This window comes from Doryrhamphus excisus, linkage group LG15, assembly GCF_037039965.1.
Source record: "Doryrhamphus excisus strain RoL-2023G ecotype Guam linkage group LG15, RoL_Dexc_Guam_v1.1, whole genome shotgun sequence".
Taxonomy (NCBI): domain Eukaryota; kingdom Metazoa; phylum Chordata; class Actinopteri; order Syngnathiformes; family Syngnathidae; genus Doryrhamphus; species Doryrhamphus excisus.
The window spans coordinates 4,263,898-4,278,011 of record NC_136371.1 but is presented as its reverse complement, the minus strand read 5'-3'; the positions used below and the strand labels follow the sequence as shown (position 1 = coordinate 4,278,011).

At 40.3% G+C, this 14,114-nt stretch overlaps 1 protein-coding gene across 5 annotated transcripts in view; it reads right to left on the bottom strand.

Annotated features, from left to right (window-relative positions):
* Positions 1 to 13,880, bottom strand: part of scube3 (signal peptide, CUB domain, EGF-like 3) — a 90,389-nt gene extending 76,509 nt beyond the window's left edge. For 2 of the 5 annotated variants that reach the window (XM_078796796.1, XM_078796797.1), the window contains exon 1: positions 13,125 to 13,880. In XM_078796796.1, coding sequence (XP_078652922.1) covers positions 13,125 to 13,224 — 100 coding nt within the window. In that variant the 5' untranslated portion in view covers positions 13,225 to 13,880. The remainder of the gene's footprint in view (positions 1 to 13,124) is intronic. The other 3 variants (XM_058050618.2, XM_078796795.1, XM_058050619.2) reach the window with 2 other exon arrangements.
* Positions 13,881 to 14,114: the final 234 nt, after the last annotated feature.

Below are 14,114 nucleotides of genomic sequence, written 5' to 3'. Positions count from 1 at the left end.
CCAACTATAAAGGTGGCAACATAGCAATTACAGCAAAAGTGTGATATATTTAGTTGTTTCCTGTCAAAGAGAGTTATAAAGTGAATGCTCCTCTGTGCGAGTTGTGAATCGGACTTTTGAAAAGAAGACGTGCAGTGGCTTGGAAGTGACTGCAGGGAATTAGACGGCTCGTTTCTAAACCTTGAGATGAAACAATTAACAAACATCGGCTTGAAGCAGACGCTTTAAGTGTTTCATGGATGCAGTCAAAAGAAAGAAATTGAGAGTCGCACTGGAAATGCTTCAGTTCAATTAAAATAAGAAAATGAATGAAGAAAACTTAGTCTTTTTGTGTATTTGTTTCAAATGCAACTGATATCTACTAAATTAGAAGAAAGGAACTGATTGATGATTTCTTTCAGTGCTCTAAATTCACCAATTTAATGGTAATGGTAATGGTAATGGTTTTATTTCATTTGAACATGCATCAGATTACAATTGAATGCATCCCATAATCAGTTCACAGTTCCACATGTCCAAAAGGAGTAGGAAGAAGCAAAGCTTATTAAATCCTACCCCTCCATCTGGTACTTTTACAATCAGTAACTGTTACATTTGTTCACTTCCTGCTTTCCATAATACAGTTTAACGTTTTTTTTTTATTTTTTAATTTTTTTTGTTGTTTTGTTTTTTTTAATTTTTTTATTTTTGTTGTTTTGTTTTGTTATTTTAATCTATAATCTAATCTACATTTTTTAATATCTACTATATTGTGTAATACTGGTGTAAAGGTGACTATAGGGGTGTTAGTTCATCTCTAGGGGGCTCTAACAAAGTTAAAACATGCTCTAAATTGAAAATATTCGATTTACAAACAATAATATTATATAATAATAATTTACAATCATTTTTTAAAATAATGTACCTTGTACCAAAGTATGAGGTGATATGACAATCCAATGACATAATGGGTACCATAGTAAGTGTCAATATATATTCTATATATATATATTCTATATATATATATATATAAGTGTCAATATATAGATCATATTTCTCCTCTCTTGTAGAGAAGTATTGGATGACATTTTTAGGTAATTGGTTGTTTTTGGCCATTGTTGTTGTTGTTTTTAATCATTCATTATTAATATGAATAGAAATAAATGTCCACAATCATAGAGAACATTAGAATGATGAATGAAAGCGGTATTAATGTTATCTGTGATTTGACTCCTCATATTGTTTACCAGCTCTCTTCAAAGCCCGAGTGTACATCATTAACCTTGAGAATACTGGTACGTCACCTCCGAAATCCATCTAGTCTTGACAGGTGACATAATCTGGGCTAGTCAGTAAACGACCGGACCAATCAGCATCCTTTGGAGGAGATGAAGGTGCCATTTAAAGATGATAAGATACTGCAGGCTTGTAAACAATGGCCAAAAAAATCGAGGGTCAGGGGAGATTATTTTGGAGGCTGCAATAGAAGCAGTTGCTGGTTCCCAAATCTGATATTTCCACCAGTCATTTATCTACTTGTTAGCGCGAAAAAAAAAGCTTCAACTAGAAGAGCTCTGTGATGATTTAGTATTGAGGATTGACTGACATGTTTATCGTTTGATGTGTTGATGTGCACTGCTGCATTTTTATTGAGGTCTTTCCCATCTTTTCCATGCATAACAACCAGCTTGCAGACTCCTTTTAACCGGCACACATAAAATAGGAACATCACGGTTTGAAAAACAAATTTACAAAACTCTCTTAGCAGACTCATTTCTTGCCTTAACATTCACCGCCAGGGTATAAAATGATGGTAAGGTGTAACAGCCTCATAAGTTGCATAGACCGGGTATCAGCATGACTTATTTTTATATGATTGGTTGTCAAATCAGACCTTTTAATAAATAATATTCTAAGACACCCCTAGTTCAAACTACTAAATTATATCAGTTCCTTATTTTATTCATTCATTCATTTTCTACCTCTTTTTCCTCACGAGGGTCGCGGGTGGGTGCTGGAGCCTATCCCAGCTGTCTTTGGTCGAGAGGCGAGGTACACCCTGGACTGGTCGCCAGCCAATCACAGGGGTACATATAGACAAAGAGTGGAATTGAACCCTGGTCTCCTAGCTTTGAGGTCTAACCACTCGACCGCCGTGTCGCCCTTCCTTATTTTATCACATTTTAAAAACAATAACAATAATACATTCATTCATTCATTTTCTACCGCTTTTCCTCACGAGGGTCGCGGTGGGTGCTGGAGCCTATCCCAATTTGGACAATTTGGAGTCGCTAATTAACCTAGCATGTTTTTTTTGGAATGTGGGAGGAAACCGGAGTACCCGGAGAAAACCCACGCATGCACGGGGAGAACATGCAAACTCCACACAGAGATGGCCGAGAGTGGAATTGAACCCTGGTCTCCTAGCTGTGAGGTCTAACCACTTGACCGTCGTGCCGCCCTTCCTTAGTTTATTCATTCATTCATTCATTTTCTACCGCTTTTTCCTCACGACGATCGCGGGGGGTGCTGAAGCCTATCCCAGCTGTCTTCGGTCGAGAGGCGGGGTACACCCCGGACTGGTCGCCAGCCAATCACAGGGCACATATAGACAAACAACCATTCACACTCACATTCATACCTATGGACAATTTGGAGTCGCTAATTAACCTAGCATGTTTTTTTGGGAATGATGGAGGAAACCGGAGTACCCGGAGAAAACCGGGGAGAACATGCAAACTCCACACAGAGATGGCCGATGTTGGAATTGAACCCTGGTCTCCTAGCTGTGAGGTCTGCGCGCTAACCACTCGCCCGCCGTGCCGCCCTTATTCGTATTTATCACCAAATTATTTTTTGGCAAGCGACATATAGAAATACACTTCCTGTGTTATTTTAAAGGGGTCCTATTATGCTCATTTTTGTCTTGAGTTGTGGACCCCTATAGAGCACCTATTCCAGCTGTATTTCCTACAGCCGCCCTTCCTTATTTTATCACATTTTAAAAACAATAACAATAATAATCTTACCAAAAAAAAAAAAGTGCAGCGCAAACAAAAATTGCTGGTAAATTAACTTAAATAAATTTAAAATTGGTAAATTTTCCTTGTAGTCTTTTCACTGCTCATAAGCACTACAGCGGGGCTGCTTCCTGGCTCTTTGTTAAGGCTGTCTTTAGTTTTTAGCCTTAGCACGATGGCTAGCGCTCAGCCTGGCACAGCAAAAATAAGACAATGGCTGACTTTCAGACCTCCGTGGTGGGAGATAAGATGGTTGGATGAGATCGTTTGTATGGATAAGACTTGGTTGGTTGTTTCATTAAGGAAACCTGCCAAACGATTGATTTGTGAATGACCAAAACTATGAATAACTTGAATAATATGCCTTGGGAGTCATAACAGAGATTAAACTAAAATAGTTAACTAAAAAAGAACTCCTCTGCACACACATAAGTAGTTATTTTTTTCCTTTTTGTCCAATATTAATAATTAATGGAATGTGTTTTTTTAAACACAAAACATCCTCACATCTCCAATCCAATCTATTTTATTTATATAGCACATTTTATAAACAGAGTTTCCAAAGTGCTGCACAGACTAGTAAAAATAAAAACTAATAATCCAAAACTAAAAGATCATTAAAAAAATATTAAAATATTAAAAACAAGAAACAAAGCAATAAAAGTATAAAAAAATAAAACCAAATTACAATAAAAACGAAGAACTAAAAGACACAGAACCATACGACTCACTCCGAGTTAAAAGCCAGAGAATAAAAGTGGGTTTTAAGACGAGACTTAAAGCTTTCGATGTTGGGGGCCTTTTTTTTACTATGGAGAGTTCCATAGTTTGGGGCCAACCACAGAAAAGGCTCGGTCCCCCCTTGGTCTTAAGTCTTGTCTTAGACACCATAAGTTTGAGCTGGCCCTCGGACCTCAGCGAGCAGTGACATTTATACAGAAAGCACTGGTGAGAACCGCCCAAATAAATAACCGTTTTTTGTTTTTTTTTTTCTTTTTCTTGATGTACGGCCTTGGATTTTTCCATGACTATGCAGAATAAAAGCATTTCCTTTCACTTCCAACAGTAATGCTGGTGCTCGCCATCAGGAATGTAAACACACGCAGTCTGTAAACAAGGCTCTCCGTGACCCCCAACCCCCTCCAACATCACTGACCACAACAAACTAGCCAAATGACGTGCCTCTCTGACCCCCTAGTTGCCCCCCCCTGCCCCCTTTTCTTCCCCGCCTCACCACTCAAAGAGCGCCACAACCATTATTGAGCTAAGAGGTCACATCAGAAAGAGGGTGAAGCAGGCCTACAAAGATGACAGTCCCACTCATATTTCTTTGAGATCATCAACATGTCCCATCAGTGACTAACAGAAAAAACAAATGTGGGCTCTGCGGTGGAAGGAAGGGGGTGGGGGGGGTTAAGGATTAATGATCTGCTGCAGCTGGCTAAGGAGCGGCACACTGATTCCTCAGTAAGCACTCATAGGGTGGAAAGCAAAAGAGAGAAAGGGGGGGGTGTTTTGGAGGTAAGTTTAAGACTGGAGGGGACAGAGAGCCGTCAACACCGGCTCCACCCCCCCCCCAACCACCCCTTCCAACACCAACGTGGATACTGTCAGCACGCCGCTGCATCTGCACGCAGGACCAAAGGCCACTGACAGGGTGAGAGGAAGATGATAGAAAAAGACGAGTGACTTTTCTTTTTTTCTCAAATACAATACCACAGCTCAGAGAAGCTTCCAAAAAGGCCTCATTTGGAACATCTTGTACACATTATAGCTCAACAAACAAACAAGCTAGCATGAATATTTTCTGCAGTCGGCACGCACGGCAACACGTGGTCCTCTCTGCGTGCAAGCAACACGGCTACCTTTGTATGATATAGTGACAAATAAGTGGTCACGAGGGCCGCTCTCATTGCTGATAAAGTGATTTTCCATAAGCGCTTTGACGGAGAGGGGTGCTCAGAGGCTGATAGGTTCCCCTGGGGCTCGACTGAAAATCTGCAGTGTCCACAGGTCTGCAGGTCGCACATCACCGTGAGTCTGATTTATACTGAAATAGCTTGCAGGGAAATTATATCTCTTTTGTAAAAATGACATGCAATTAATTGGAAAATATTGCGGAAGATAAACTCCTTTTATAGTGTATAATAATAATATGACATTGTACAAGAAGGTCGAGAAAACAGAAGCGGTAAAGATATAATGGAATTAAACAATGTCCAGATAACATGCGGAGTTATTTGGAAAATAATAGACGTCTTTGGGGATTGGATGAATGTGCAGAAATGTCACCTATCAGGGGTCAATCAGCGGTCAGGGATAATTGTTTTGTTGCTTCCGAGCTTCCCATATACAGTAGTTGGGGAAAAAGTTTACTTTTGAGCCACTGTGGTAATACAAATTGACAGTGATATATGCGCATTTGTTGACAACATGACCCTGCCGACATCAGTTCCATATTGGATTTTTGGACAGACTTTGGTTACTTAACAGCTCCAAAAAAATGGTTGCATTGTTACCAACTGGCGGTACACACACACTTTTATATTATAAATCAATTAAATATACACTTTTTTTCATAGTTTGGCTGGCCCTGCAAGACTTTTACATCATAATATACTAACTGCAACAATTAATCGAATTCCTTTTGGTATCCAATTAATTTTGATTTTAATCTTTTTTTTATTTCTTTAGTCATTAAATAAAATCAGACCTCTTATGTTTGTGTTTTGGACAAACAAGTTGTTTTTCGCTTCTTTTCTGATATATTGCAGACCAAACCACTAAGTGTTTTTGGTTCATACTGACGTAGCCATGCTAAAGTGTATTTAGCAATCCATTTAGCTTTAGCATTTTAGCATTAGGTTTTCAACAGCATCTAATGTGTTTTGCGGGACGTCCAGTGTATAAAAAAATCTGGAGTAGACCCACGGATTGTTGTGGGAAATTAGCAACATCGCTCCCTGTATGCGCACTCTATAATGCTACACAGTCTAGTGCTCCATGGCTTAATAAACAGTTACTTACTGCTTGCTCTTCTGACTCTTCCACGCGACCAAGTAACGTTGGAAAGGTGTCTGGCTTCAGCAAGTTTCTCGGCTAGATTAAAATTAATTTCTTTTACTGGTGTAGGGAATCAGGAACTTGTTACCAACTGGCGGTGCACACACACTTTTATATTATAAATCAATTAACTATACATTTTTACACTTTTTTTCATAGTTTGGCTGGTGTTGCAACTTTTGGTCTGATAAGACTTATACATCATAATATACTAGCTGCAACAATTAATCAAATTCCTTTTGGTATCCAATTAATTTTGATTTTAATCTTTTTTTTATTTCCTTAGTCATTAAATAAAATCAGACCTCTTATGTTTGTGTTTTGGAAAACAGTACCTTTCGCCTCTTTTCTGATATATTGCAGTATTTTTGTAAGTGTTTTTGGTTCATATTGACATAGTCCGGCTATGGCAAGTGTGTCCAAAGTGTATTTAGCAGTCCATTTAGCTTTAGCATTTTAGCATTAGGTTTTCAACAGCTTTGGATAAATCTAATGTGTTTTGCGGGATGTCCAGTGTATAAATAAAACTGGAGTAGACCCACGGATTGTTGTGGGAAATTAGCAACATCGCTCCCTGTATGCGCACTCTATAATGCTACACAGACTAACATACAGAGACTGCATAGACTAACTATGCTTACACTAAATAAATATAGTTAGGACACTAATAAACAGTTCTTCTGACTCTTCCACGCGACCAAGTAACGTTGGAAAAGTGTCTGGCTTCAGCAAGTTTCTCTGGCTAGATTAAAATTAATTTCTTTTACTGGTAGGGAATCAGGAACTCCAACCACTTGTGCCTGATGGTGGCATCGTTAGGAATTTTAACCAGCCATCGCAAGAAACGTCAACAGAGAAGGAGAGCTTGAGGAAAGGGCAGGGAGCTTATAAGGCCATATAAGGAAGTCAGCGACTCTGTGACATCACAAAGAGGCAGTTTTACCACGCCTTCTGAAACAGAGCGTTTTGAGCCATTCCAAAATTCTTTCAGGGCTCACTTCCAAATGCGGAAAAATCATTTTCTGAAACTTTGGCATCAAGTTGCCTTTGCAGATTAAAATTTTTGTGAAATAAATTTCTAAATACATGACTTATAATTGGCTGGCAACCAATCTATTCAGGAAAAGAAGCATAGAAAATGGATGGCTGCATGGATATGACTTATAGTCCAATGCTTATATATATTTTTTTTCCCCTTCGTGGCGCATTTTTGACTGATACAATTTATACTCCAGATTATAGTCGACAAATATGGTAAAAACTGATACAACATGTTTGTGTTAATATAGTATTACCCCCAACTCTAGTGCTAAGGCAACATGAGATGTCATACTTCATCCACTTTCATTAAAGACCATTCATTATGTGAATATTATTATTACATTATATTATAATATTCTTCCTTGTGCAATCAACATGGTTATTATAAGATCAAATGGCTACATATTATTGCTGAAAATGCATTAAAAATATATCTTACATTGCCACAAGTCAGAATAAAGGACGTTCTGTCCTGAGTGGTAACATTTAAACATGCATCTAATTATTAAAAAAAAAGATTAAATCCAGCCTTTAGGTGATTTATTAAATGAAATATGCATTTTCCACGACAGTATAGTCATATAGTTTGGGGACAGCGTATTTAATACCGAGATGTGGAGAGGAAAAGGTACTTGGTTGTGCGTTTCAGCAGTGGGAGTGAAAGTGATTATCAACAACAACAAAGCCTCAGTGGGCCGCACAGCTGAGGTAGGACATGCACCTGCAAACATGGCGCAGCATGGTGCGCGCATCAAAGAGGCGCAGGATCAGGAAAGTGCTCTTCTACAGGAGCCTCGTTACGGGAATGAAAGCATTTATATTCCTGGTGGTAAAAGCCATAATGCATATGCAGTCTACAATCACTGCTATACACACACTCGCTTGTCCACTCCACACACACACACACACACACACACACACACACACACAGGTCCCTCTTGGACAGAATTGTTACGAAGTGTTTCTACCACTCAAGCAATGCCAAGATAACCATCTCTTTGCTCTCTCGCCTGCTCTGTAACAACATGTACAGTTGCCATTGGAGCGCCACTTGTCAGCTACAAGCTTTTGTGAGCGTGTGTGCAGAGTGGGTAAAGCGAGGCCCGATTGATCCCCCCCCTTCGCCCCATTCATCATCGGCAAAGTGACCGAGGGCTGCCCTGAGGCGCAGCTTGCCTCATTGCCTATCCTGCACACAGGCAGACTGGGACAAGCTTCCCCCCCGTCACAAGAATCTACTTTGTTTGGGATGAAGACTATGCTCAGGATAGACATGCATTCATTTTAGACTCATGGGGGCATGCTGGAGCCTATCCCATCTGATTTCCAGGCGAAATCTTCATTGGCAGATTATCTTGTGACTCCATTTTTTTTTTTTTTTTTTCGATGTGACAAGAGCTGAACATATCTTCCAGATGATATCTCGGCAGCCAAACCTTGGGAGTCAAGGTCAAAGCCACATGGACCCATTGAGGTCAAACAACTCAAGCGACATTCCTGTTGGTCACCAGCTGCACAAACCAGTCTGAGAAACAAGGAGATGATGGGAGAACACCTAATTAATACCCCATGATAAAGGCTTTCTTCCCGATATCCATTATTGTCCAATAATAACTGATATTGGTACTGAAACCACGAAATAAACACTGTGCAAAATAAGAGAAATACTAGAAAAAGTGAAGTGGTAATGGTAATGGTAATGGTAATGGTAATGGTAATGGTAATGGTAATGGTAATGGTTTTATTTCATTTGAACATGCATCAGATTACAATTGAATGCATCACATAATCAGTTCACAGTTCCACAAGTCCAAAAGGAGTAGGAAGAAGCAAAGCTTATTAAATCCTACCCCTCCATCTGGTACTTTTACAATCAGTAACTGTTACATTTGTTCACTTCCTGCTTTCCATAATACAGTTTAAGTTTTTTTTTATAATTTTTTAATTTTTTTATTTTTGTTGTTGTTTTGTTTTTTTTAAATCTATAATCTAATCTACATTTTTTTAAATATCTACTATATTGTGTAATACTGGTGTAAAGGTGACTATAGGGGTGTTAGTTCATCTCTAGGGGGCTCTAATAAAGTTAAAACTTGCTCTAAATTGAAAATATTCGATTTACAAATAAGGAATCCTTAATTCACTTGTGCTGCACGGAACAAAAAGTGGTTAGCGCCAGGCCTCACAGCTAAAAGACCTGAGTTCAATTCCACCCTCGGCCATCTCTGAGTGGAGTTTGCATGTTCTCCCCGTGCATGCGTGGGTTTTCTCCGGGTACTCCGGTTTCCTCCCACATTCCAAAAACATGCTAGGTTAATTGGCGACTCTAAATTGTCCATAGGTATGAATGTGAGTGTGAATGGTTGTTTGTCTATATGTGCCCTGTGATTGGCTGGCCACCAGTCTCGCCCGAAGACAGCTGGGATAGGCTCCAGCACCCCTGCGACCCTCGCGAGGATAAGCGATGAATGAATAAATGAATGATTCACTTATCACGGTCGAGCCTGGAACCAATAAAGGAGGGATTACTGTACTCCTTTTTGGTTAAAAACACTTCAATGCAAACAAAAACCTAAGTACAAGGTGATATGAGCATCCAATGCCATAATGGGTACCATAGTAAGTGTCAATATAGTGATATATATAGCACATCATGACTGGTTCAAGACTCTTCATCCTTGTAGGATGATATCGAAGTGTGATATAGAAGTCTTGATGGAAAACGCAAAGTTCGGTATTTAGGGTTAATTTTCTCGTAGTTTCCCATTTTGCGCTCATTTGTAGTTTTTCTTTTTCTTCTATGCAGGGGTCTCAAACACGCGGCCCGCGGGCCAATTGTGGCCCGCAGGACACTAGTTTGAGGCCCCCGCCTTGATATGAAAGTTTAATGTTAGTGCGGCCCGTGCAAGTTTGATATGGATGCTGTATGGTATCATGTACCCAGAAAAAATTATTACGTTTGATTAATGTTCATGTTAAAGGTTAAATAACTGTTAATAGTTATCCTCCCTATCTGTGTGGAAGTGGTAAGTATTTGGCTATTTAAGTTTAAAGGAAATAACTTGAAGGCTACCGTTTAGGTCGCTAGCTCTCTAGTTTTCAAGTTAGCATGTGTCTCAAGACCCTGCAGTTACGCAATATGTTGTAAATAAAAAGAGTATAAATGTGACTATAGTCGTGTTTTGTCATGTCTACAGGGCTCTAATAATGCTTTGTTCATTTTAATCTGAAAAAAATAATTTGTCTACCCGCCAACTATATGTGGTTTCTTAAGTTTTTATTATTTGCCGTTTTATTATTATATTTATTTATTTATTACTGATTGATTGATTTTCTTTATTCTTGATTGGTTTATTTATTTTTCATCTTATTTTGTGTAGAAAAATAAAAATTAAGATATTTGAGAACAGTGGAATGTTTTATCAGAGCTTTTATTGTAGAAAATCAGAACCAAAGTTTTTTTTACATTTTTTTGTTTTTAATAAATGCATTTTTTTGTTTTTTTTTAAACCTGATGCGGCCCAGTCTCACCCAGACCCAAGCTCCAGTGGCCCCCCAAGTAAATTGAGTTTTAGACCCCTGTTCTATAGCATATTGTACAGCTGCTTTGCAGTGCAGTAGTACTCGTTTCTACTCATTGCTATTATTTAAATAGCCCTGCATTACACCCAAAGAGCAACACCTCACAGTCATAGGGTCTCTGCCGGTTTCAACAACTCCAATTAAAGACTTTTCAAGACCACAATGAATACAATTTAAGTCCAATTTGACATCCATTTTGACACCGATACCCCGAGACATTGCAAATTGCTTATTTATAATCCAAAGGCCATGACATCACTCCCACACAACACCATTACCAGCAGCAATTATTATCCAACATTTAATTTTTTATGCCAATATCAGCTGATAATATCAGTCGGACGATAACGTTATCGCTCATGAATGCATATTCTATTATAATAAGATATTTTCTGTTCTTTTAAAGTACTCTTCAGTACTTTTAAAGGAAAATAGAGGACATGCAACTTTCCAAAAGTACATATATGACAAATATGCTATACTCAATATCATATTCCGGAAGTTAATCACAGAATCTAAGTTGGCTGGACTGGAGCGAACAAAACTAGAACCGGCCTGGCTGACAAGTCTGTGTAGTTTTCCTTACGGCTCCGACTGGGAAAAAGCGGCGCTACTTCATTAAATGCAAAGGAAAGGAAGCGGAGACAAAGCAAACAAAGCAAGAGTTGGGTGCAAAAGGAAAGGGGTGAGTGAATGTCGGGGGTGGGTGGGTGGGGGGGCTCTCGCTCTCGCTCTGTCTCCTCTCCAAAGTGTAGGCAGCATCTCTAAAGGTAAGTGGCCCCCGTCACTCAGACCTCAGATTGCCAAGTCTGCTCGGTTCCCACAGTGTGACCGGGACCTGGATGTGGCCTTCCTCCCCACTCGGGGCGGCCCTGTGTCTTTAGACCCCCAGGCCCCCGGAGCAGAGGTTACACCAACAACAGCCAAGCACGGCAACATGTCAGGCCCACACCAACCGTTGCCTTGGTGCTGCTGCATTTAGAGAAGCTCTCCTAAGTGTGTTTGGAGGGGAAAGCGATTTGCCGTGATGTCTCCGAACGTCTCTTTTTTTTTTAGCTCCTGGTTCTGCAACCTTCATCTCTCAGGTTTCTCCCTTTGTTTTCCGGCATCCTCTCCATCACATCCTGAAATACACCCTCCATCATTCCGCTGCGTTTCTTCCCACCGCCCCCCCCCTCCACCCCCCTTGAGTAATGACTGATGTCTGAGTGCCGTGATTAGTCTGACATTGATGAAAGACAAAAAAACTCCTGTCAGGAACATCTGCCTTGAATAAGTGTTGAGCTGACAAATTGTACATTTTTAAAGACTCTCTTCACCCCCCCCCCCCTCCTGTCGTTGCAAAAAATTGTTCCCAGCTTGCCGACTTGTCAGTGGCACAAACGTCAAGAATAATATTTATTTTCGGTTCAGACACGAAACAGGCTCCGAAATAGCTTTTTCAGGGGGGGGGGGGCGTGCAGCGAAGCGGGTTCCCGCCCGCTTCCTGGTGACCCGACCAACAGGTGCACGCTCATTCCACACTAACGCTCATTCCACTCGACAAGGAAGCGTGTAATCAATGCTGTGGACAATAAAGTGAGAAAAAAAAAAGTAGTTCTAATTTCAAAATGTAAATATTGAGTTTTCCCACAAGTGGGGGCAGACCACCCAGGATGCAAAATAGTCACCCACCCCCTTTTTTTTTTTTTTTTTTTTTTTTTTTGGGCCTTGTCAACCGCCCGAGAGATGTCTTTTTGTGTGTGCGAAACATCATCTTTGCATACAAAAATACTTCTTACAGGGTCCACTTATGGGGAAAAATACATGATAAAAACCTGAGAGGATCCCCAATGGAATACTATGCCTCTCTTGTTCCCGCAAGGTGTCGGGGAATAATAAGAACCGAGGCTTGGACCCACTTTGTGTGTGCTCTGGTGGAGCGTTTCTCCCAGGACAAGGTAGCAAGAGGGCAGTCGGCGGGGCAGATCCGCACTGTAGCTGCAGTGTCTGCCATCCACAGGCATCCTTTGCTGTGTGTTGCGTTACAGCCGGGTGTCAAATACTTGTCTGGACTGTGACAAATGCCTCCTGCTAGTCTCACCTTGCAAAGTACCTTGCAAGGATGGGCTATGAAACTGTTCACACAGCTCAAGATCAAAGTCAAGCACTGGAATGACAGCAAAAAAACTCATTTTTTTTGGGGGGGGGTGCTTTTTTATTCCCTTAAATTAGGCACCGGATTAACTTTAAATCAACATGTGGTGCCTCAATTGGGTTTAAATGTGTCTTTAACACACACATATAACTTTTGGTACTTTTTAGAGCTTTGTGGCTCACTAGGGGAGCGCTTAAATTGTATCATGAGCAGCTTTTTCTTCCTTTTAACATTGCACAAACATAAAGGAGTGCATTGAAGCAGTTGTTAGATAATAAGTAAAAAAGGAGGTGAGAACTTACCTTGGTTGGTTTTACTTCCTGAAGCGGACTGCTGGACAAAGGCGACCAAGCAGAAGCCCACAAATCCAAAGCTGGCTCGTATCGAGGCGTGAACGTACATGGTGACTTTGCTCCTCTGCTGTTCAACACTTTCACTGAAGATCTACCAAGGGGCCGCCGGGAGCGCGCACCACAAAGCTATCTTGTTAATATTCCTCGTGGGCGCGCGGCGCGCGGACCAGGCTTTCAGTGCGTTTTTTTTTTTTTTAATTGAAATATTTGTAACCGTTTTTACGCATGCTTATAACGCGGAACGCAGAGAGGGTTTTTCAGTTATCATGTTTCGAGGCAGAACCAATGTCAATTTAAGAAAGGGAGAGAAAGAGAGAGAGAGAGAGAGAGAGAGTGGGGAGAGATGGAGCTTGTGCGGCGGACTTGGCAAGAAAGGGGGAGGAGAGAAAAAAAAAAGACGCTTCCAAGATTGCAGTCAAGGACTCCTCTTCTTTGGCTCCTTCCCTTCCTCTCTCTCTCTCTACAAAATGACATTTAATTACAATTTTTCAGCCTTTTCAATCTTTATTTACCACGCCAGGTGCCGCTCGGTTTTTTTTTTATTATTATTTTGGATGACGCACGTACGCCTATTTGCGCGTAAAGTTTACGCTTCAATATTCGTCATTTATTGTTGTTCAAACTATTATAAGATCAACACAGAATCAGAAATGATCCATTCAGTGTGGCTACTAATGGCGTTGATGTATAGATATTACGATATTGTCGCTTTAAATGGACAAAAGAACTCAACAAATCGTCTTCTATCCATATATTTTCTATGCTGCTTGTTATGTGAGCTGGAGCCTACCCCAGCTGACTTTGGGTTAAAGATTTGGTTACATCCCGGATGCTCACTATAGTCAATCACAAACAATTCACATCTATTCACAATTTAGAGCCTTTTATTAACCGAACTGGGATTTTTTGGTATTGTGGGATGAAGCCGGAGTCCACACA